Source organism: Fusarium sambucinum, chromosome III (genome assembly GCF_050947815.1).
Source record: "Fusarium sambucinum isolate potato_lamoka chromosome III, whole genome shotgun sequence".
In the NCBI taxonomy this organism is placed as follows: Eukaryota; Fungi; Ascomycota; class Sordariomycetes; order Hypocreales; family Nectriaceae; genus Fusarium; species Fusarium sambucinum.
The window spans coordinates 7,692,943-7,717,582 of record NC_139292.1 but is presented as its reverse complement, the minus strand read 5'-3'; the positions used below and the strand labels follow the sequence as shown (position 1 = coordinate 7,717,582).

The 24,640-nt window shown below is 46.3% G+C and overlaps 8 protein-coding genes across 8 annotated transcripts; 6 read left to right on the top strand and 2 right to left on the bottom strand.

The window, feature by feature from the left end:
- Positions 1-103: 103 nt before the first annotated feature.
- FSST1_012746 (major facilitator superfamily domain-containing protein) lies at positions 104-1,712 on the top strand (the record flags this gene model as incomplete). The annotated part of the gene is made up of 7 exons (XM_083235998.1): positions 104-442; positions 498-656; positions 704-1,006; positions 1,056-1,087; positions 1,147-1,388; positions 1,452-1,484; positions 1,537-1,712. 7 exons carry the CDS (start codon positions 104-106, stop codon positions 1,710-1,712), a joined length of 1,284 nt encoding a protein of 427 aa, XP_083082442.1.
- A 1,244-nt stretch (positions 1,713-2,956) lies between these two features.
- FSST1_012745 (uncharacterized protein) lies at positions 2,957-3,453 on the top strand (the record flags this gene model as incomplete). The annotated part of the gene is made up of 2 exons (XM_083235997.1): positions 2,957-3,212; positions 3,266-3,453. The coding sequence occupies 2 exons, from the start codon at positions 2,957-2,959 to the stop codon at positions 3,451-3,453; spliced, it is 444 nt and encodes a 147-aa protein (XP_083082441.1).
- Positions 3,454-5,835: 2,382 nt separating this feature from the next.
- On the top strand, positions 5,836-6,279 carry FSST1_012744 (uncharacterized protein; the record flags this gene model as incomplete). The annotated part of the gene is made up of 1 exon (XM_083235996.1): positions 5,836-6,279. The coding sequence occupies one exon, from the start codon at positions 5,836-5,838 to the stop codon at positions 6,277-6,279; it is 444 nt and encodes a 147-aa protein (XP_083082440.1).
- A 219-nt stretch (positions 6,280-6,498) lies between these two features.
- On the bottom strand, positions 6,499-8,144 carry FSST1_012743 (cytochrome P450; the record flags this gene model as incomplete). Its single annotated transcript, XM_083235995.1, has 3 exons — positions 6,499-6,684; positions 6,734-6,868; positions 6,927-8,144. 3 exons carry the CDS (start codon positions 8,142-8,144, stop codon positions 6,499-6,501), a joined length of 1,539 nt encoding a protein of 512 aa, XP_083082439.1.
- A 1,062-nt stretch (positions 8,145-9,206) lies between these two features.
- Positions 9,207-13,315, top strand: FSST1_012742 (uncharacterized protein; the record flags this gene model as incomplete). Its single annotated transcript, XM_083235994.1, has 7 exons — positions 9,207-9,566; positions 9,621-9,813; positions 9,862-10,122; positions 10,188-10,364; positions 10,416-10,440; positions 10,487-11,080; positions 11,140-13,315. 7 exons carry the CDS (start codon positions 9,207-9,209, stop codon positions 13,313-13,315), a joined length of 3,786 nt encoding a protein of 1,261 aa, XP_083082438.1.
- Positions 13,316-14,264: 949 nt separating this feature from the next.
- Positions 14,265-17,403, bottom strand: FSST1_012741 (uncharacterized protein; the record flags this gene model as incomplete). The annotated part of the gene is made up of 2 exons (XM_083235993.1): positions 14,265-15,964; positions 16,014-17,403. 2 exons carry the CDS (start codon positions 17,401-17,403, stop codon positions 14,265-14,267), a joined length of 3,090 nt encoding a protein of 1,029 aa, XP_083082437.1.
- A 725-nt stretch (positions 17,404-18,128) lies between these two features.
- FSST1_012740 (uncharacterized protein) lies at positions 18,129-19,496 on the top strand (the record flags this gene model as incomplete). The annotated part of the gene is made up of 1 exon (XM_083235992.1): positions 18,129-19,496. One exon carries the CDS (start codon positions 18,129-18,131, stop codon positions 19,494-19,496), a length of 1,368 nt encoding a protein of 455 aa, XP_083082436.1.
- A 405-nt stretch (positions 19,497-19,901) lies between these two features.
- Positions 19,902-24,389, top strand: FSST1_012739 (uncharacterized protein; the record flags this gene model as incomplete). Its single annotated transcript, XM_083235991.1, has 2 exons — positions 19,902-20,553; positions 20,611-24,389. The coding sequence occupies 2 exons, from the start codon at positions 19,902-19,904 to the stop codon at positions 24,387-24,389; spliced, it is 4,431 nt and encodes a 1,476-aa protein (XP_083082435.1).
- Between the last annotated feature and the right edge of the window lie 251 nt (positions 24,390-24,640).

Genomic DNA, 24,640 nt, shown 5'->3' with positions numbered 1-24,640 from the left:
CTCGAACTACATTGCGATGACCGGAGGGACGCTAGCATTTAGATAGTTAACTCATGCATATTCTTTTTTTTTTTTGAGATAACATGATAGACCAGCACTCCTAATGTCGACTACCACAGTAACTGCACAAGCCAATTTACGGCGCGAGGCTAGCATTGAGCTCGTCTCAAGTAATGGAGACGGAGTTCCTGATAGAGCCTACGATTCTGTGTACACAAGGTTCAGCAATGTTCAGAAGAGATCCATGACAGCGTTCATCGCCTTTGGCGGATTGATGGCTTCAATGTCAACGACCAGCATCCTAGCAGCTGTGCCAGAAGTCGCAGAGAGCTTTCACACGACTCCGACTGCTATCAATATAAGCAATGCAGTGTACCTGGTGTTCGTTGGACTCTCGTGCTGTTTTTGGGGTCCTTGGGCAGATGTATTCGGACGCAAGTCGGTAAGCTATATTCCAATTTCGCAGATGTTATTGATGTTGACCGTCGATATCCCAGGCCTATGTCGGAAGTACAACTTTACTGCTGGCATTTTCAATAGGCACGGCGCTGTCGCGGACTTTGACAGCTTTTTTCGTGTTCCGAGCCTTGACTGCATGTCAAGTAACAGCGCTCCTAATTGTAGGACCAAGTTGTATCTCAGATATTTATCATCCAGTGAGTTCCCATTTCTTAAACATGATATCTATTCTAACTGGATGCAGGTACAGCGTGGAGCCTCTCTCGGATGGTTTGCAGGTGGCTGCATGCTAGGCCCGGCGTTTGGCCCTCTGTTGAGCGGTGTCATTGTCACCTATACATCCTGGCGTGTCATCTTCTGGCTCCAAGCTGGCCTCGCTGGCATTGGTCTGGCACAGGCAATCTTTGTCCTACATGAGACCCTACAGCAGCTCCGATATAAGGAACTGCGGGGAAAAGGATTACATTATGGGATGGTCAAATTATGGGAGTGGTCTAATCCCTGGACTGTGTTCAAGTTATTTGGACAGAAGAACTTATTCTGTGTAGTATGTTGCCCGTCTCTCCATCATTGATTACGCAGGCTCACAGTGTTAGTGTTTGGCCTCTGCAACTACAGCATGGAACATGTATTCCTTGCTCACACACCTATCCGATTCGTCCTCAACCCACGATTGGGCTTGACAAGCCCTCTTCAATCGGGGCTACTCTATTTGGCCCCTGGCGCCGGGTATCTTCTCGGCACACAAATAGGAGGTCGCTTGGCTGATCGAGTCGTCAAGTCATGGATGATCAGAAGAGGTTTTAGATTGCAAGAGGATCGTCTCCGCGCCGGTATGCTTACCCTTGGAATAATCCTGCCTGGAACAACTCTACTCTATGGCTGGTCTGTAGAGCGCAGCATTGGCGGTGTGGCTCTCCCAGGTATCTGTATGTTCATACAAGGATTTGCTCAGACCTGTGCTTTTCCTAGCATGAATGCATACATCCTAGATGTCATGCAACATCAAAGTGGAAAGGCATCTGGTAAGTACTGTTTTTAACCCTGAGTATGAGGCATCCTGCTTACTCCTTGAAGCTAGTCATTACCTCATGCGTTATATCTTTTCTGCTGTAGCGACTGCATCTTGCTTGCCCTTGATAGAAGCAGTCGGAGTTGGATGGACGGTAACAATCTCTTCTGCTATGGTTTGGATGGGTTCAGGGCTTATACTACTTACTATTATGAAAGGAGAACGATGGAGAACTGTATAAGTAGTAGAAAGCTAGACTAAGTTACGATGCTAACAACTTGAATAAGGATCTCAGCATTGCCACTCTTATCGTCACATCCAGGTGTATCTACCGTGTCGGCGAACCTCCTGTGGATGGAAGTCCAAGCCCGCTGACGATGAGCCCTGTCTCAAGTCAGCTAGTGCTATTTCTGTTAGCTGTGATCATACCATTTCGTCACAATTTGGTACGTCACCCACCATCAATGCAATGATTGTCACTCATCCTCGTTTATCATTGGACGCTTGAATTTATTGTTATATTAACCTCTTAGAAGCCGCGTGGCCATTGCATAGCGAGGTTTTAATTGGATTCTTAGCCTGGAATACTCAGCCTCAAAATGATGTGTTGTTCTCGAAGGTCGGTAGTTGAACGCGGGGCAGAATGTCGATCTTCATTAACAGATACATGAAAGTTGGTAACAAGGTTAGCGTTAACCCACTTCTTCTGCCAAACTGATGTAATTATAGCATGGGGTTTTCTTTAGAGTAGTCTAATTTTTTTTCTATATTCTAACCACGGCGTATTTTGATCTATTAAGCTTTCGCCCAGGCCTTCTCAATCTCCTCTAGGCTGTCAACAAAAGTTAATCTGTCCACGCAGACCAAATTTCCAACAACCACTTGGCGTATAACACGACAAGGCAATTCGAGTGTCTATCACTTGTGAGTTTCTATGTAGTCGTCATGCGCTTGATGTACAGATTCGTAAAGGGTGACGAATGGTACGTAATAAGTTTCAATGCATGAACTCATCAAGGTTGAATTCTGAAACGTTATTCGAGAATACGATATTGCTGTTCCTACGAAGGAACCGTCATCTCGGCACATACGGAGTGAATGCTCATAGAAAAGTTACATTAAGCATAAAGCTTAGCTTAACGGCCAATTAAATGGATGTTTCTGGAGAAAGTGGGTCGATTGAAACAACTGCCGACCATCGCATTGAACACTGCCTTCTTCTGACATTACGTTTAGTCCCTGTTGGACCAATTTGACTTTAACTAGCTTTGAAACTGAACGAATTCTCGAGATCGACATTCAAGCCACAAGAAGTGACGCATTTTCGTATCTGTAATTACACTCATCTTGATTCGATAAAAAGAAAAGTGTAGTATATAATCTGGGCGTTTCTCACCATCTTCTCAGTCTTGCTCACCATCAACTCACAACAATAACACAAACACTACAACTAAACAAACAAACTCACTTCTCAAACCTATCAAAATGTATTTCTCTATCGCCTTCATCACCGCTCTGGCTATGGGTGCCATCGCAAACCCTATGCCTCAGGCCGACATTCCTCGTCCTAACGAGATCGCTCTTGAAGCACGTCTTTGGGGATCCGCGAACTGCGGAGCTGGAGGAAACAGCCAGAACCATGGCCGATTGACTCTTCGCGGAAGAGACAACAACAAGTGCTATAAGTTTAACAAGAACGTCAAGTCGATCTACCAGTACGATGATGAGGACGACTGCGAATGTAAGTGACATGATTGCGAATCGTCATTTGTTGACTTGGACTAACTTGAGCAGTGGTTCTTTTTGGCGACACTTCGTGCAAGGTTCGCTTCAGGGGGCGTCTTCATGATGATCAGTGTGTTCAGGCTCGCGGACTATTCCGCAGCTACAAGTTGGTTTGCAGAGATGACGACCGCAATGATCGCGACGACCACGATGACCACGACGACCACGACGACCGCGATGACGACAGGGATGACTAATTTCTTGCTGGTGAACTCTGCTGGAAAGCGGAAAGAATCTCATGAGATTGCTCGAAACTTTCAGTAGAGATACTGCCAGAGTTTCCAGGTGGTGATTCAAATACTGTTGTGAAATCCTATGGATTTTAGGCTTCCATTATCATTCTATCTAACGTATTAGCAATTAAAGACGCATTTTATTACGATTTTGAAACATATAGAAGATGCAGTACTTGTGACTGGTAATGCAGCTTGTAAAGCTTAAGAAAGCTTTTAATCTTGTCGTTATCTAATGAAGAAACTAAATCAAGAACGGCTTCGCCACCTTACTAAAGTCCATGTCACCAGAAGTAGGACGGTGGATAGAACCTGGACAGGAACTGGGTTTAGACAGCTGTCGTTTAGCGGGGCTACGGTGTGATATACTGGGTCCAGTGTAACCTTGATCTGAGTACTCTGCGAGAGAACTTATGAAAGAGAAAAGGAATGTTATGGCGGCATGTAAATATTCATGCGGAAGTTGTGAAAACGCCGTATTCTTCTGGGCAGCACAGGCGCTCTACAGGAGGAAAAAGATGACTTTAACTTCTGTAAGTTTCTTTGATACCTAGGCAATGGCTCACTCAACCTTCTTGTTCAAAAATATGCTGTGGCCCATCGATTGTGGATATGACCAGCCCCTCTAGGAGACGGACACTAAAGCGTTCCTCCACGGGAGCTTAACCGTTACTGGGTCTCAATTCTGGATCTCATGAGTGCCATGAGTTTACATTTATCCACATACCTACGGACAATTAGATCCTGCGGCCCATGTACCGACGTTCTGCGCTGCAGCTGTCGTATTCGCCGTTGACTGCCCAGGCTCAGCTTCCTCAACTCTGACTATGTTCCTTTCGTAGCGAGGTAACAAGGATAAGCGCGCCATTAATCTTATCAGTTCGGCTACCGGTCCAATTTAGCCTAGACCGCTCTGACACTTCAATGCCGACGTGCACAATCTTGGCCGAGATCGGGCACGCACTATTTGGAGTATGCTAATCTTTAAGGTTAACCTATAGACACGAAAAATTGACTAAGGTCAAACACTCAATACCTACCTGACCAAGATTCCACTCAGCATTTTTTATTTTATCTCATAATGTCTCTTGTTAAATGACATGTTGCCTTATATCATAAAAGTTGGTTTTCCACTTCTGCCTTGGAAACCTGCCTTTCCAACTTGAGCTGAAGCGTTGAATTGCTGAATAGTAACTTCTGTTAAATACTGAGCATTTACGTGCTTGTCCCGAGCTATTCGCTGAGTAAATTCTCCACTAAGCCGCATCCAAATGACTACCATATCATATATCTCTGCAAACTTTGCCTATATGCATTCTCCACATGCCTAAGCGATCTCACAATCACCTAACACCTCCCTGGCCATTGACCCTGCAGCAAACTACGATGGGCCACCCAGAGGCTGCGATCTCTTCATTAGTCACCTAACCGAGTCGGGAGATGAACTTGAAGTTCTGAATTTGGCTTAGTTTTATCTTCTTGGCGCTTACTATTCATGCCTTGTGAGGCTGGCATTCAAATCGTATACGAAGTAGTATCGGGTGACTCAACCCACAATAACTTATCAACCCCTGAGGGATCTCCATCTGCCAAAATCCTTTCCACAAAGAATAGTACTTACAGTAAAAAAGTTAAATTAATAGCTCTGGCTAGTTAAAATAAGCACCGAACTGGCGATAGAATCTTCGATAGTATTATGTCTATAGGTGAAAAGATTCAAGATTATAAAGTTGTCGACTAAGAATGTCGGGAGGATTTGAGCGTAAATAGTACCCTGTATTACGAAACCGCATATGGGTCATAAACTACTTCGTGTCACTACACTACCCTTGACGGTCAGCGTCTGATCTCGCTTAAACTTCACATTGCTATTTGACAGTGTCCCATTTTCGGCAGGTAGTCAAGAATAACCGCCCATCGATGAGCTGACCGTGAGTTTCTATCCATATTGAGCAAAAGTCCCAAGCACAAACTTCAACCGAAGATCCTTCAACGTAACATGTCAGCATCGTCAAGGTGATCCGACAATCCTTCAACACAGCATGTCGGCGGCGTTAAGGTGATTTGGAGGAATAGTCACGCATGGAGCGGAGTCTCCGTCGAGAATGGTCATGGATGCTAGTAACGTGGTGCTCAAATAATTCAGAGATACCAGTTTCAACTTCGGCGAAAAAGCAATAACTAAGCGACCGTCGAGACATCCAAAGTATAAAGACTCGTAGATGTGCTCTTGCATTCTCTTTTGATCAGCATCTCCAACAAGATCTTTAAACACTCATCTTTTACTCGAATATCTCAATTCATCCACCCAGCTTCAGATACTCAACCTCAACTTCCAACATCAATATGCGTTTCGACCTCGCCGCCATCATCGCCTCTCTGGCCTTGACCACCGCCGCTGACCGCATGGAAGTCTTTACCAAGTGTGGCGGTGGCACATGCGATAGTCGCCAAGCCGTCTTCTACACCGACGTTGGTAGCTACAAAGTTAACGCCGACAAGGGCTGCCGAAAGACTTCTGTGCCTGGCATGACCGAGTTCTGTGTCGACTGGGACAGGAGACGTGCCCATTTCAAGTTCAGCCACCAGGCGACCAAGCGCTGCCTTACCCAAGATTCTGAATCCGCATACGGCTGTGAATCGAGCTGCTGGAAGACTACTTGGAGAGAGATTGCCTGCAACTGGCGCTTGCCCGCCCCAGGAGCAGGGGACGAAGAGGAGTTGGCCACTGTATCTGAGACCGTTGCGGCTCCTGCTGCTTCTGAAGATGCTGACGCCAGTGAGAACTAAGCAAGCGCTTGATACGAACATCGGAGAGGAGGCGGAAACATGTTGGATGTTGGAAACTGGGGGATCTGGAGGTGGTGATGGCGGTACTTAGGATAGAATCGAGCAGATAGTTATTATTTAAAGCTTTGCTGAGACAATGTATCACTTGTGAGATCATTAGATAATGCGTAACAGGATCTAGAGTTACATAAAGAAAACTCAGGTCCCTCGAATAACAACCTAGTTCCGAGCTTGAATTTGCACTTTAAAACCCCGAGGCTTAACAAACCATCGATTGTTAGTCTCGAAATTCTGAACCCCGTTAGGAAACGTAAAGTCAAAATCGCGAATAAGGCGAGGTATGAGTTTGGAAATCTCCAACATGGAGATGTGTCGCCCAATGCATGTTCTTGCACCCATGCCAAACTAGAGATAATCAGCAACTTGAATTCTATCCATGTAAAATAGTACTTACTGGCATCCAGTGTCGGTTCATCGTATCCAGTCTAACTTTATCGGTTTCCAGCCAGCGCTCGGGTCGGAATGCCTCTGGATCAGGGCCGAAGACGGAGCTATGGTGCTCTACCCAGCAGTTGACCCCAACAATTGCCTAACCGCAAGTGTTAGCTCAGCTGGTCACATGTATTAGGCATTTGTCTATGACTTACTCCTTCTGGGAAAAACTGTCCAGCAATAGTAGCACCACCTGCGGGGATAACCCGTTCCAATGGCTGACCCACAGCCGGATGTAACCTCAAAGCTTCCTTGATGACAGCCTGTAGATATTCCATCTCTTGCGTCTCCTTGAAGCTGAAGTGGCGGGGATGTACTGCTCGTGATTGATGATCTGCTACTTCTTCACGAAGTTTATCTGCAACTTTGGGATTGGTCATGAGAAAATACATGATGGCCGAGAGGCTGATAGCAGTTGTATCTGATCCAGCCGTCATGTTAGACACACATCCACCCAGAACATACCAGTCATTATACGTCGATGGGTCTTTGCGATGCCGAGCAACATACTTGGATAAGAAGTCCATGCGCTGATTATCTTCGTCTTCTAGGTCCAGATTCTTGGGCTTGGCCTGATGATCTTTCATGAGCTTCTCGGTATAGTTCATCACGTATTGGATTCCAGTGCCGGTGTTTCCGGCTAGGAAGTTGCGCAGCTGGAACAGGAAAGGATGAATCCAAGAATAAACACCGATAACGCTGGAATAAGCAAGAAACTCTTCCAAAGACTCCATGATCCCAGCTATGTCAACGCCCTGATCGAGGAACCCCAATCTTTTCGAGTACGTTATCATACCGATGACATCGAAGGCGTAACATTGGAGCCATCTACCAAGGTCAACATGTGGTTGGACATTTGCAGACACTGGACCGCCAGTCATCTCTCGGAGTCGCTGATCAAACAGATCTGAACACTCGTCGACAGAGTCCTCGTACGAGACGAGGGCCGACATGGCGTGCGTGTTCTGATAGAGCCGACGCATCTGAGAGTGCTCTTTGATATTCTGGTGGGAAAAAATGTTTGGCTGATCACGTATCGGTGTGCCGAAAGCTCTGTAGAAGGAAGATTTGGCAAACTTGTCCGACTTTCCAACTCCGTAGATAATTTGAGCGGCCTCAGGGTGATCGAAGCTGTATCTGTTGGGACCATAACGGACGATAGGACCGTATCGGCGATGAAGTGAGATGTTGTCGTGTTCGAAATGGCCTTTGCGAACTCGGTTGACGTACCATAGATCAGTGAAGCGTGCAACTATAGGACCTGGGATGTTCTTGAGAGGAGAAAAGAAGACATCGTATATAGTTATGGCCGCCTTGTAGGTGACGGCCAGAGCCAACAAAGCTAGTGGTAGGAGGAAAGTGAGGGTTGCCATGTTGGCTTTGATGTAAGATATAAGTTATTAATTGACATTGATTTCATGAGTTATTTATACACGGAAAGATATTACACGAGTGTCCTGGAACAGGAGCAATACTTGCTGGGGCATCGTGAATAGTGAGATAATTGTGTTTGTCGATCCCTTCCTAGGATATCTTGACAGATCAGATTCGTGTGTGGAGATGGCAGTTCAGATACGCCCTTAACTCAGTCTCAAGAGCGAAAGTCTAGGATTATCGGCAAGTTAAAGTTCCGGTGGGGCCGAGTAATCGGTCGGTCAATAAGTTTTCCTGCCGAAGTTCCGCTGACATAACTGTACTTTTCCCATTAAAGACTAAGCTTTATATGTATATATTTCAATACTGATAGTACAGTAGTGAGGCAAGAGAGCATTGCATCTCTTTCATGCAATATATCCAAAAGCATCATCATGAGATAACTGTCATAGGATTGAAATCGGGAGATCAAAAATATAGGTGCCTGATTGAGTAAACTCATGATAGAGGCCAAAAAACATACAACAGCGGGGATTCGCTGGTCGTCACCGACCCAACTACTAATCCGCCGGTTAGTGGCTTGACTATGGGAGAGCGGACGGGATCCCGTATTTTCCACTACCTTTGGTCGTATGTATTAGGGTTACTGTTCTCATAGCCTATATACATAATTCATTAGTCGCCAGACCATACAGCGACTGAACGATCTGACGGACTACAGACATCGAATGATCACATTCACTACTGCATAAACAAGAAGCCCCAAGTAATCGGAATGATGTATATCTTGAAAGAGAAATGCAATGATATGGTTATAATCTAAGTATCTACCCACTACACAAGACAGTATTGAACTTCATCTATTAACAACTCTACACATATACAGAAGTTGGTTGATATAATCACAATTCTGTTTCAGCTTCAAGAATAATTTTTGGTCACGTGCTCACATGATGCGGGTCGATGTCTGATGACAATTTACAACCTGGCAGTAATCACTCAGCCGTGTCAGCAATACACGTACACAGATTGTTAGGCACTCTAATGGCTTTGAATCAGTCATGGAGCAATCTCAATCCCTTGTTCCGCACTCTATCCTCAATAGAGTTACTGGAAGGTCCAAGACAGATGCTGTGGTAGAGCTTGAAACTGCAGTTGCTCAGTTCCAGGCCTGTCTACGGGATGATGAGAGAGTCAGGCTGCAGAGCCTGAAAGCAACCCCGCATGATATTCAAGGCGTCATCGTCTTCACAGCTGAGCTTGACCGTTCTGATCCAACGCGGAGAGGCAAGAGCGTCGCGACGAGGTTGTCGTCGTTTCTTCAAACAATTCAGCAATTCTTTCCAGCAATAGATGCTTTCGTGTCTTCAAATCCAGAGCTGGCAGCTTTGATTTGGGGCTCGGTCAGATTGACCTTTCTGGTAACGGATTACATATCTAACGAATTGGATAGATGCTAATGGATTGTTGAATAGATACTTAGTAATTTCCTCTCATATTTTGAATCCTTCGTGGAGCTTCTGCATGGCTTTAGTAGTCTCTATTCCAGATTCTCCGAATACCAAACACTGTTCCAAACTTCTACTGAATTGCGGGACTCGATATGCCGATTCAATACCGCTATCATCACTTGTTGCGAGAAAATTGTTGCTTTGGCACATCGACCAAGTATGTGTCGTCAAGAGTGTTGTGCAATTTCGAGGCTGACCTATACAGAGATGACTCAAATTGCGAAAGCTTTAACAAGCTCTTTCCAATCAGAGATGCGGCCGTACATTGATGCCGTCAAAGCGAAAGCAGAAGATGTCCAACGTGACATTGAACTTGTGAAAGCAAAGACAGACCGTCATGAGCAGAAGATGCAAAAGAAGGAACGAGAAGAGGCGTCTGAAAATCGAAGCCTGGTAGTTTCGAGCCTGTCTAAAAACTGGAAGCAGTTGAGTAAAGTCAGAAAAGACTTCAGGAAAGCATCCAGTGGTATGTTATGATCGCGGCTCAGACCACCAGGTCTCTCAATCTTGGTGGCTAATGATATGTTGCAGGTCAAAAACAACGACAAGTCCTTGATGGATTCAGCAATTATAATCGATACATCACAAATCTGAATAGTGCTCGGAACCAACGTCATTTACAGACTGCGTTTTGGATTTTTGAGACACAAGAGTTTAAAGACTGGTATCGTCTGAAGGAGGCACCTGTTTTGCATATTACAGGCAAGAGTGAGTTTAGTGTCACTGCCCATGAAGTAAGTTAACTGACATGCATCTTAGTTGGATCTGGAAAAACCATCCTATCGTGAGTTCTGGGCACTGTCATCACACCAATCGTACTAACTCCTCAGATCTCGCGTCATCGAATTTATCAACGACGAACAAAGTGAATCAGAAGTCGTGTCTTTCTTCTTCTCCCGCTTTGATGACTCTGCAAGTCTTGAGTGTGATACTATCCTCCGGTCACTAGTCTCTCAACTCGTCTCAAGCCCCTCCTTGACCAAGATTATTGAGAAGGAGAATATATACAGTGAATTAGAGTTGGCAAGAGACCAATGCTATTCACGTGAATCATTGAAGAAACTATTTCAACGTTCGATAGGACTGGTTGAAAAGTGGTTCATAGTCCTGGACGGCATCGACGAGTGCAATGCAGAGGAGCGACGGGGGCTATTCGAGTTCTTATCAGATCTTGTCGCACACAAAGACACATCTGGGAAAGTCGAATTACTACTGTCCTGCAGGGAGACGCTCAATCACGACATCAGAAAATGGTTTACTTCTCCTTTACATGTCGTGACAGGATCGACCAAGACCAGTCAAGACATCTTGACATACGCTGAAGATATACTCCGAGCCAAAATCTCGAAGGGCGAACTGGTCCTCGGTGACATGAATCTTGCTGAAGAGATTCTCCGGTCCATTTCAATAAAAGAACAGGGAATGTATGGCTTTACTCTCTTCTTTTTTTACTTGTATCCTTTGCTTATCATACACATTACAGGTTCCTGTGGGTGTTTCTTTCTATTGAGGACATTTGCAGCCGAAAAAGCGATGCAGATATTGCACAAGCCCTCGAAAATTTACCGTCTGAGCTTAACGTTACCCTTGACCGAGCACTTGAACGAATATTCCTCCACAATAATGCAGAGATTGCCCAAAGTATCTTTCGTTGGACAGCAGTTGTGCGAGAACCATTGAAAGTCGGCCAACTCAGGGAAGCACTGTCAATCAAAGTCGGATCCAAAGTTATTGACCCCCAATCTCGGATCAATGGCATCGAAAGACTTACTCAATGGTGTGAGAATCTTGTGCGTATCGAGGAGGAAGACGACACTGTTTGTTTCAGCCACCATTCAATTTGTAACTACTTGTCCCAGACGGATTCTGGACCCTGGAAAGACTTTCATGTCGACTACCAAGAGTCAGATCATCATGTCGGTCAAGTTTGTCTGACCTACCTGAATCTCAAAAGTCCTTCCACGGCACCACAGCGTACCAAGGACGAAAGGTCTAGTGATCCGTGCCAGCCACCAGCAATAAGTTTCCCCATTACAGCAATTGCCCAACAAGCCATGAAGGAAGTCGCCACAAGCGGCGTTGGGGCGAGAGCTGGCAAGCTAGTGGACCGTGCTATCCAACTGAGAGAGATGAATCATTCGTCGCGATTCTCCATTACCCAGGCTGTGGTAGACGTGGAATACCCATTTGTGTCTCATTTGCCCTTCCTTCAGTACGCCGAGAAGTACTGGCCGGATCATATTCGATTCTTGACCCCGGAATCGAAATCCTACCCGCTCCTCGTGGGTATGGTGGATGGCAGCCTTCTTGCCCACAAAATGCCTTGGGTGGATGAGAAGTGGCGATCTTCTATTGCTAAAGAGTTGATGAGCTCTTATGAAATTAAGTTGAAACGTTACGGCTTGGGGCGTCACGGTCCGCAATTCGACACTATCCTCTATGCCAATACTATTGGAAACCACGACTTGCTCTGCCACGCTGCAGTAATTACTGACAGCATTGACAATTACGATCCTTTTCAACATCGACTAGATGGAAAATGGTTTCGGTTCTTGGTAGCAGAAGGTCATCTTGAATGTTCTAGAAACTGCATTACAGAGGTCCTAGAAAATTTTGTTCATTTCTCTGTTCTTGATGCTATAGAGGAATATATACGTGATGGTATTACGGTCTGGCCGGCTATCGCTAAATATCCTGACAAGCCGTGCGGATGTTCGGAACTTCTCAAGGAGAGAGGTATTTATGCAGATATCCATGCCATTCTTGTCGATGGGTATAGGAGGAGCTCTTCTCCCCTACTCCATATCTTCTCCGAGGCATATTGGGGTAATCTTACTAAAGAAAGGCTGGATATGGTCAGCCAAGAGTTCGGCTTGACAGAGATCGATCTCTTAAGAGCCAGGACTGTCACTGGAAAGAGCATACTTGATTGCCAGACTGAGAATATAGGGCCCCCCACGGTCGTTGATGATCTTCGCAAACCACCTCAGCCGCTTCTGGGCATACTTGACCGTGAGAACGTCATATCGCATGCGCAAGAAATAGGGTTCGGCCTTGATGAGCTTCAAGACCTGCTAATGAATGGCTTGCGTTGGTCGTATCGAAGCACAAACTATGCGATGGGAGAGCATTTGTCCAAAATTGTCCAGAATCTAACTCTTTCCGAATCTGATCGAGTTACATACAACGACTCCATCTTTAAAATCTCTGAGCAGACAATAAGAGGCAACATAAAATCGAGGCTTAGCGAGTCTGAGGCTCAGGCCGTGGTTAACTTCTACTGGAAGTCAGAATATCACGTTTCGCGGTATCCCAAGCAAAGAGTTTTTGTCAGCTTCGAACAAGCATTAAAGGCTACAAATTGGATATTGGCAAAGACTTTGGCAAATGTATACCCACAGTTGGCAGAAAGTCTCTCGAATTGGAACGTCGGTGTATTCTTTAGATTTTTAAGATGCGATCTGTGCGCAGTGAAGGAGGATGCCAGTAACTGGCAACTGATACTTTGTCAACTTCACCAAGATCTAGCTAGAGAGTCATCTCAATCGTGGGTCAGCACAGACGAGGATTGCGAGCATGATGAATATATCGGCCTTCTGGAGCAGCTGGGAACAGAGGGTAGTCTAGTCAGTACGCTGAATTGGAGCCCGGAGGATTGATTGTGGCCGTTGACATTATCATGCTGGGACTTGTAACTAACACATATTCAATGGGCACAGGGAAGTCGCCGAGACCTCGATAGCTACTAGATCCGGGCGAATTGCTATTACATTTTCTATTACGTTCAATTAAGTATTAATTGCGCTCTCGTTGGTATTGTTAAACCGCAGTAAATATGGCATTTTAAGTGAGTGACAGATTAAAAATACGTGGTACTTGAATGTCTGTTATGTAGATTCACAAAGTATATAAGATTCGCTTCTGTCTTAACTTTTATCTCTAAAGTTTTAGGTCTATGCAAAATAATTAAACGAAAGATATTACCTATTTAGGCAAAGCCGGCTTGCAAGGAAGTTCATATATATTGTGTGAGAATAAAGTTGCTCTTAGAGCCCGGTAGCTTCTGGTTTGATGAGATAGTAACCGGCATTGTATCTACTGTCATTAAACTAGAAGCCATTGGGCCCTGTGTCTACCTAGATAGCTTACATTCTAATGCTATTGAGGTTGTGATCAAGCGGTGCGAGGATGCAGAGCAAGACATACTGACGATCGCGTATAACGACTGGTTCGACCAGTTGAAAATGACAACATCACGAATCTCTCACGAAGACAGGAGCAGAGTTTAAAGGTCACTGACTTGATTTCTCGTACCGAGGCTTTGGTTTTCAACTTAGGTGATGAGTAGATCTCTTTAGTAAGTGGTTGGCTTGCTAGTTGATCGAGGCTGCAAGAGGAAGAAGTTGCTGCTGTCTTCAGCACAACAGAAGCTTCATTTGTAGCCTCTAAATATATTACCTATAAGGAGGAAAGTTCGAGAACTAATATTGTTATTTAAAAGCTATAGATATTTCAACTATCTATGTTGTACTGTGGATAGATATTGCAGAGCGGCGAGCCACCTAGGGTGTTCGGTGCGTGGCCGATGGTAATATCAACGGCATCTCCTCAGACGACTTTAATCTCGCGCACCACAACATCCTGCTCTTCCGATTCGATATGAGCAATCCCAATTCTCCTAAATACCCGCGGGGGTTCCTCAGAGTCAACAGCTTCGAGAAGCAACTTGACGACAGAACTGGGCTGACCTTCAGGCCACGCTGGATACCCATATCCCACTTGTTCATCACCGTGCTCAAACTTCACAACATCAATAAACCAGACATGAAGTTCTGGTGGTAGATCGTCCTTTGGGTCACGGTCCATAGATATCTGGTTTATGGTATAAAAGCCGAAACTTTCAGTGAGACGTGCCTTTTGATCCGGCGTGATCTTACCCAGGGGGCCCTTGAGAGTGATGGAACCTTTTATGCCGTTCCATACGTGGGTATCATCTATTGCAACAAGGGAAGTAGGCCACGAACTTGCGCGGCCTCCACCTTTGTTAGCCATAGAATATTCGATTGCGCACCCGGGCTTTGATGCCCATGTCCAAGATGGATATGAGTTGCTGGACTGCAGGGAAGTGTGTGTTGACACAGTTTGAACCCGCCATAGGAGACTGCGTAGGAAGTGTTCACCCTTCCAAATGCCCATAAGAAAATTACATTGAAACATCGGCCCCATTACATTTGCTAAACCAAGAATTGCAGGAATCCGGTCCGACTCCTTCGTGAGATTTCTTGTCGTGTACTCGGCCACTAGAGTCTCCCATTCCGCATAAGCAGCGAGTCGGTCTTCCTCTGCCCAGGAAGCTCCTCTTCCAGTCGCATGGTCTTGCTGTTCAGATTGAGAAAGAGTGGCGTTGACTTTGAAGGGTCTCTGTAGATGCTCTTTCATTCGACGAGAGCGATGTGGCTCATCAGAGTCTCTTCCAGGACGTTCATAGTGGCCCATAGAATCCGGGGACGAATCTACAGCGAACTTTGACAAGCATTCCCATTGAACGTGGCCATGATTAAACCACAGGACTCGAGTGCTGAGCATCTGCTCCTGGAAAGTCCAGCCTCTGGAGTGAATAGGCCCTCGAAGGGGTAGATCCAGCACTCCATAGCGGGTTTCCTTTACAGGTGGGTGTACTGCGGGCACCAACCATCGTGCGTTCGGAGCAAGCCCTTCCGTAGGGGGTATAGGAAGTGGCAGAACATATTGCTGTCTGAGAGAATGCGGCGTGAAAAGTCCGTCGTCACAGTCGGTAGCGGACAAGGTGGATATTGTCAGCGTGGCATTTGCGTAAACATCGCCCATCCTTGCTGCCTCGAATGCCCAGTCATAAGTGTCGTCCTGCACAATGCATAGGCTGTCCACCCACAGGTAGTCTATTTCGAGGCCTCGGGTTGCCAGAACTGCGTCTCTGATAGTCTTGGGAAGCGTCGATAGAGGAATGTCATGTTTATGGTTGGCCAAGTTGGCCTTTCTTGTTGTGATGCAACGTGACTTCCCCCAGCAGTAAGACAGGGCGCAGTATGTTCCTCTTTTTATTCTGCTCGTTTCGATGATTTTGATCTTTGGATCATGTAATGTGCCGCCGGTCACATCTAGAACGCGGGTTGGTAGAATAGGGTCTGTCAAATCGTGCAATCGGCGACACTCAATATGTGACTCTCTGCAACGCTTCAGCCAGGTTTTACTCAATGACAGCGCTCCGAGGGATCCGGTCCCATCAACGTGATCCTCGCTGTTGCCGGGAGAGTAGTTGAGAAAATCCTCTGACGTTGTTAGCTTGAATACAAACATTTATTTATTTTAGCATCTCACCTTCAAGGAGACTGATCTTTAGGTTAGACACCCTATCGCCTTGCCGTACCTGCAGGCGCGATTCGTTATATGTTTTGTAGACGCGTAACATGATGGAATTGTCTTCAGAATCAGTACCTGAAGGTGTGTTTCCATCATGACCCTCAGTAGGAATGCTCGCGTCGAGCGCATCGAGTAGTAGGCTACAAAATGGACAGCCATCGTGAGCAATTCTCTCCAATTCCTGCAAGCTAGGTGCATGTCGAAGATCAGAAGATGTTGACAAGCTCAGTCTGGTAACGACATCGTTGCAACGCACGCAATAAGACTTTGGGATTTCTAAAGGGTTTCTTGCCCGCGCTTTTTCTGAGAGAATCCAAAAGAATATTGACAAAGAAGCCTGATAACGTGAAGGGCCCTCGGAGCTACCTTTCTGTCTCCAGGCTGTCCTAAATTCATCTGTCTCCACGATCGAGCGATAAACAGATCGGCAACTAGAAAGAGTGATGCTGTCGCTTTGTTCGGTTGAAGGTAAAGGCAAAACCTTGATGGACAGACAGAAGGAAAGTAAGATCTTGGCTTCTTCAAGGTACGAACTGTTTGTCTCGGGTTTTGCGGTGTCGTTGGCGCCGACTGTGCTGTTCTCCATTTCTGTCGAAAAGGATGCGCCAGCGTTCTCGAGAATCTCGACCATATCGAATCGGCGACTTAGAAACGCAACATCAAGAGGGAACCAATATCCGTCTTCGTCAAGTGGTAGATTAACATTGGCACCAGCCGCAACAAGATGTTGCACCTTGGCCACGTCCCTTTGAATGGTGGCCATCCTTAATAGGGAGATGCCGCCACATGTGTGATGTTGATATGATTCGCCACTATACGATTGTTTAGCAACAACAACGGTCCTGTCCTCGGTCTTCATGTCCAGGCTGGCACCGCGTTCGATGATCCATGGGACTCTATCGGTCCACCCCTGAGTAAGCGTGTGAATCCCTTGGTCAATAGCTTCATGGAGTACGGTACGGCCAGAAGCGTTAAGCTGGTCAATATTTGCACCGTGATCTAGCAATATTTGAGCCACGTCAAACTGTTTCTCAAAGAGAGCACGGTGAATTGGTGTATTGAAATGTGACCAGGGGTCAGTACACATGGGTGCCACGCAGCCATAATTGGGGGGTGGAAGGACAAGTTCATCTTCCGTCCACGATGTATTGGGATCCCAACCTTGAGATAAGGCTAGGGACACTGATTCGAGATTGAACGGGGGGGCGTCTTCGTCTGGATACGAAGCAGATCCACCTGGCTTCCATTTCTGGAATTTGAACTGAGTGGTACTTAGTTTGGTGCGCCGTCGTTGTTTTGCTTTGGGAGTTGTTGAATTTGCATTATTTCTTTTCCGTGAGCCGCGCATGATGTCGTGATGTTTTGGCAGTCTGTTATTTCGAACAAGACTAGCAAATTAAAACAACTACTGATGAGGATGAATAGAACGGTAACGGTCGTAATCGTGATAAAGGGAAGGCTGAGTGTCTTAGTGAGAATAAGAAATGGACTATCCGATATGTATATAGGAAGATCAGGCTAGGGGCGAGGCATGAGGCACAATCTACTTAATCTGCCTTGTCTCACGATGACCGTATTAACCAATGGTAAGTGGAGGAACAGTGGATCGTGGCTGTGTCATCGGAAATCAGGCTGTGGCTTACTTTTGCTGATATTGCCCATACTACTGTATGTTTTCTCGAGTCATTTCATTTTTGCCAGTTAGTAGAACCTCACTTTTACTGTTTCAATCATCATCTTGATATATTCTATTCATTATTATCGCAATTCTATGAGATATAATCTGTGGGTAGGTATCTTGAGGTGGATAGCCAAGCCTTCTGCTTACGCGGGACATCGGCTATTGCCTAATTAGGCCCCCAGTTCTTTGCGGCGCAGTAGCGTTGAAATATGTGACCATGTCTCGACATTATTCTGGTGTCATCAGCAGGTCTCACAGTGCTTTTGTATTTTGTGAGAATAAGGTTGCTCTTTGAGCCCTATGTTTCGTGATAAACCGTTCTCACTGCATCGAGTAGACTTCGAGAAGCCCCCCATCAAATTCTGGTATCATCAACACCGAAACCCCCAAATATGCTACTCAACGAACTAGATGCGCCTCTCGATGACGTTGTTGTAGTTGACAAACTACACATCGCCGACTACAACGAGGCTAACGTCCTCCCCCAGGACGAAACTACCCTGAAGCGACTCCTCAAATGGCTTAACCCTACCACATATGCAGGCGATGGAAGCGAACTCAAGAAGCACGCTACCTCTCATCTCGATGGCACCAGCCAGTGGCTTATTGAATCTTCCATCTTCGAACAGTGGCACCATGGCAACGATCAGGGAATTCTCTGGATTCGAGGAGCGCCTGGCACAGGCAAATCTGTTCTCGCAGCGAAGCTTATCCATCATTTGACTTTAGAAGAGTGCCCTGTGTTGTACTTCTTCTCCCGTTATACCATACAGTCCAACCATCGTCCCGAGGCGGCCCTTCGTGACTGGATTGCTCAAATCTTGCCTGTTAGCCCGCCGCTACAGCTTGCCTTGAAGAACTTGACATCTGGAGACATCAACATAGGCTCAGTGGACGATCTCTCAATGGCTGAGCTATGGCATCTTCTCCGGCTTGCTTTGAGAGGTATACCCAAGGCGTATTGCGTAGTAGATGCTCTTGATGAGATGGACCACCAGTTCATAGAGCAATTCCTTCAAGTACTTGATCAGCTGGGCAATATACATACTGACCGAGTAAAGCTCATTATTACAAGCCGCCCCATCGCGACAATTGAGAAGGTAGTGAGAAATCTAAGGCTTCTGGACATTCGTCTTGGCAAAGACAAAGTCGACCCGGACATTTTCAAGTACATCCATCATCGACTGGATCAAATGGCCATGCCCTTGGAAATTCGCGATACTGTTATACAAGAATTACTGAGCAAGGCTGATGGCCTGTTTCTCTACGCCAAGTTCGCCATGGACGCTATATCTGGACTGGAAGCCATGACGGTGGAGACCGTGAAAAAAGCTCTCGGCGATGCGCCTATCGATCTATCTTTAATGTACAGAAATCTCCTTCGAGATCACATGGGACGCACAGATCTGCCTGAGGGACTCTGTCTTTTTGTCTTGCAGCTTGTCACGCACGCCACGAGGCCTCTACGTCTTCTCGAGATAGCCGACTGTATCAAAGTAACCAAACCACAGATGGGCGGAGATACTGCGATCTTGAAAAGCCTCATACGGACGTCTTGCGGACCTCTGCTGGAAATTCTTCCAGACGAGACTGTACGAGTTGTCCATCATTCTCTGACGGAGTATCTCTTTGGACTGACTCGATCATCGTCTGACAGAGTCATTCCAGTGTTTGAGCCAGGTCCTATGCATAACCTGCTCGCACTTATATGCCTGTCATATCTCCAAAAAGGATGTCTAGACGCGTTGAAGCTTTATTAAGAGTGGAATGGCTACATGCGTCTAAGTGAGGAAAAACACAAATTACCACCGTTCTTGATGTACGCCATGAATAATTGGTACGTTCATACCAATAAGTCCTCTTCCCAGGGATTTCTGCAGGTTGAAGCAAACAACAGCGTTTTCTCACTGCTGGTGACATCAAAATATGCCAAAAGGCTCGTTGTGTTGGGCAATCTAGTTAAAGACTACGACAAAAAAGATTTGGAAGGATTGACACGATGCCATGACATCACACCAGAAGCAGAATCGCTGATATTTGCCATTCATTTTGATTTAACAAGTTTTGTCGAGCATCTCCTAATTCACGACGACGGGGGTACAGCGAAGTACCCTGGAGCTCCAGAAATCGAGTCCCCATTACACATGGCCATAAGAAAAGGGAACATGGACATCGTTCGTCTACTCATCATCAAAGGAGCCGATATGAATCACTACAATAGACGAGGCGAGACACCACTCCATTTGGCACTTGGGGGAACGCACCCACAGATACGCGCAAATCCTGTCATAGTTAACTACCTCCTAGAAGTCGGTGCCGATCCTTGGAAGGTTCAAGGGAAGAACATGGAGCCCTTCGATAGACCTCGAACGCCTGGTTTGAGCGTATGTTGCAGGCCTCCTAAACACGTTCCATGCCCTCCAATCGAAAAAGCTATCACCGAGGGCGATGTGCAAATAGTCACGTTCTTCCTGCCATACATCAAGTCTGAAGAAGTAGCCCAAAGAGCTTTAGGTTGGGCCATTAAAAACTTCCATAAGGCGGAGGTCACGCGTTTGATCCTCGATCTCGGGCTTACGGACATCAATGGCTGTACCAACGGCGAGACACCGCTGTTCAAGGCCTGTGCACGTATGGACCCGAAAGCTATATCAATACTCTTGGAAGCTGGTGCAGATCCGCATGTCCTTCACGACAAGGGACGTAACATGTTGCACGTCTTAACTGTGCCTCCGTGGCATCATCTCAGATCCTATGAAGGTCCGGACGAAGGTACTAAACAGTGTTTTGAACTGGTTCTCGCCGCTGGTGTTGATGGTGAGTGTTGTTTCTAAACAATCGTTCTTAGGGAAAGGAATGCTGACCGTGCAACAGTGAATCAAGTCGATGACAGCAAATTAACACCGCTGCACCTGACCAGGACTCGTCTTATCGCCAAAATTCTTCTTGATGCTGGGGCAGATCCCCTCGCTATGGACGAGCATGGATCAGCGCCACTTCACGTCGCAATAAATATTGATGTGTTAGAGGTGCTCCTGACCAAGACAGATATTAACACGAGGAATCGTGAAGGGAAAACCGTTCTACTCGGCTTTTGCTATAGCGACGCTTCTACTGACACGAGATATAAAAGGCCTGCACCTGGAATGGCCATTAAACTTCTTAACTGGGGTGCCGACCCCAATATCACAGACAACAATGGCGATAGCATCTTACATTATATGGCAAGCAAGGGGGAGCTAGACACCCCTGATGGAAGACTTTTATTGGAACGTTTGATTCAGGGCGGTGCGGATATAAATCTCCGCAACATTAAAGGACAAACACCGATACACAAGTTAGGTATTAGGGATTGGCCCAGCAGACCCCAAATATCCGATTTAGAGCTTCTGCTGGAGCTAACAGACATCGATATTAACGCAACGGACGATGGCGGTAATACGTTTCTTTTTCTTGTCGTTTCCAGTGGAGATCTTTTGGGCTTGAAGCCGGAGGCTGTGGACAGACTAATAGCGGTGATGTTCAAAGCTGGAGCACGTTTCGGTGTTACTGATAGCCGAGGGCGAACACTACTCCATGCTGCGGTATCACATGAAGGCGGTGAAGCGATTTTGAATCTCCTCGTTCAGCATGGTGTTGATCCAGAACAAACTGACAATGAAGGCAATACAATCTGGCATGCGGCAGCTACTCGCTTTGTTTCATCGAAAGGGCCGAACCTGTTTGACAAGATCAAAGATTTCGGTGTAGATGTACGGCGTCCGAACAACAAGGGAAGGCTTCCTTTACATATCTTGTGTGAGCACCTGCTTAACGCCAAAGGACAATCCGAGTTCAAAAACGCGAAGGTCGTGTTCGACTATATGGTACAGCAAGGACACAAGGACATCAATCAGGCAGATGACGACGGGGTTTTACCGCTTCATCTCGCCTCGACTTCTTCTACGTATCTCACAAGACTGATCCTTGAAGCTGGAGCTGATGCTATCTTGGCCACCCACGAAGATCTGAACGTCTTTCATCTCACTGCTCGGTGGCGACAGACTGACACTATGGGTCTTCTTCTCGATTGGTTCAGGGCAAGGACAAGCACGGACAGGTTATTCGAAGCCGTCAACGCGAAAGACAAGAGTGGCCGAAATCCGCTGTACTACGCTTGTACCTCAGGTCACTATCAATCAGTGGAGATTCTTGTCCAAGCCGGCGTGGTTGTCGACTTGGGTACATATGAGGGATCGGCTCTGCAGGGCTGCGTTGAGTTTGAACGGGAGTCTCAAAAATGGAAGGACAGGGAACCTTCTCCATTTGATGCTGTGCGTCTCAGTGGTATAGGCCCACCCAAGAAAAGTAGTCGCAACCACACTCGCCAAATCGATCGGATCGACGAGATCCTCGACTTTCTAATCAACAACACGACTGCAGCGAGCTGGCGAGAGATTGACCGAGCCATTGTTGAAGCCGCAGACCGACAACACGATTATACAGTCGAATCTCTTTTGCGAGTCAGGAAGTCATTGGGAATGGAAGAACCATTGTCGTGCAAGGTGGAAGTGAAACCATGCTTAGAACGAAGGGAATCAATCCTGGCAAGTGTCACTAGCGTTGAAAGCGTCGCAAAACACAGCAAGGCAGGAAGCAAGTTTTATGACCAAATACGATTCATGATTGACCAAAGACTATACCACGCCATACCTTCATATCTCAATGGCTACTCGTCCAAGCCTGAGATCAAAGATTTATATGAAGTGTTGCTCGAGCTTGTTCGTTCTGGCTATGCAGGACTTCTCGATACCTTGCTTACACCAGATCTCGTTTCGCACCTTGATAGACTCAGTCATTCCACTGAAGATGGAGCCCTGGGGACATCATGCGGTGATATGGTATCTCTTTTGGTAGCTGCTTGTCAGTCAGAACAGCCGAACTTGCCTGTCATCAAGGTTCTGGTCACGAAAGGGGCGAGACTGGACGGCTATCCAATAAGAAGCATGAAAACTCCTCTTCATGCCATCGTCGAAACTGTTGATAAGGACTGGTGGCGGATTTCGCAGGCTCTTCCCTCCATACTCGAACAAGCTATCAATCTGGAGGTTCGAGATTGTGGGGGGCTCACGCCTTTAAATACGACGCTTGACGAGATGGAAAACCCCTTGTGGAGGTGCGAAGCCGCTGAAATCCTTCTGCGAGAAGGTGCGGACCCTTCAAGTATTGACGACAAAGGCAAGTCCTGCTTTGCGCGTGCTGCAGGTCACGAGCCCGTCTTCAAACTACTTCTTCGCCACGGAGCAGACGTCGGTCTGGCCGCGCTACCTGCTGCTATCTTCGCTAAAGACGTGGATATGGTGGAAATAATCTTAGCCCATGGCGCAGATCCAAATGCTCGAAAGATGGATCAGGAGATACAATCCGGCAAGCCACCAGGCGGACAAAGCTCCAGGCATTATGTGGACGATTTCAAGGACGAAACCCAACTATATCCTCTAGATCTTTTGATCACGAGTATGGGCTACGACGCTTACGATGTTGTTTGTGAAGATATGATAAAACTTCTTTTTGAGCACGGGGCAGATCCAAACAGTCGCTATCATGAAACAACCATAGCTCACCGAATTCTTCAAAGGTGGCATTCGGAACCTGGTCCGATCAGCATGAGAAACCACTATATCGATGCTATTCTTCAGCATCCCCTACTGGATGTCAATCTTAAGGACGCAGCTGGTGTTACAATAATTCAAGCTGCTTACGAAATGGGCGATCTGAAGTCAGCACAGATTCTTCTTGAAAGAGGCTGCAACGTACACGGGCAAGACAAGCATGGCAGAAATATCTTACATCTGTCCCGGAAAAGTGCTAATAAGATCGATGAACTCGAAGGCTTTCAAGATTTCCTTAAGCGCTTGGTCACTCTCGCTCCAGAGCTTTTGTGCCAAGTTGATATACACGGCAAAACTCCACTTCATTACGCGATGCGACGACGGGATCCCTGCCCCCTACAATCATTTTGGAGAATACGATGGGAATCCTGCGGTCTACAACCAGGGTTTTTGAGAATACGACGGGATTCCGAGGAAACAATCGAACTATTCGTGTCTCAAGGTGCAGATGTTTGCGCTAAAGATGCGGAAGGAAACACTCCTCTTCATCTTCTTTTAAAACAAGATTGGACTGTGAGCGTGGATGACAACAACAACCTGGTTTGGGATGATACCAATGAGAGAATAGTAAACCTATGTCTGTCAAGGGGTGCAGACATTAACGCCCGCAATGAAGCGGGCGAGACTCCGGTATTTTCATACTTTGGCGGTAGTGGTATAGAAGTTATCCCTGCACATAAAGAACCGTGCAAGACAGTCAAGGATCTTCGTGCTCGGATAGTCTATGGTCGGGCTCTTCGAGTCAAGGTCAAAGTGGAACAAGAGCCTAACCTTTGGGCACTATTGGACGAATTTGGTGTAGATTGGACCGTTGTCAATAATGAGGGGCAGTCCTTGTTACATGTCGTGGCAGCGGATGGAACAGCGAAAAAGCAAAGGTTTCAGTTCTTGATGGGAAAGGGGCTGGACGCTTTCGCGGAGAATAACACACATCAGACGGCTTTAGATGTTGCAGCTACTAATAGGTCAAAGGATATTCTATCTCTTTTTAACGTTGGTTAATATACAATTGCTTTCTTTCTTTGTTGAAATCTTGTTTGAAAACATGCGCGGACATGTGTGTGGATAATCTGGGGGGAGGTAAGTCACTCATGATGGCAACACCGAGGGAAGATGAGAGCTCTGTGTGAAAGCAGCGCAATCAGCAAATAAAAGGTGTAAAGTTGCTGGTTGTAACCTGGGAAGCTGAGTGGGAGGAAGATTATTTGTTGCTTTCTTACTAGGGGTCAATAAAGCCACGATGGACTTGTATG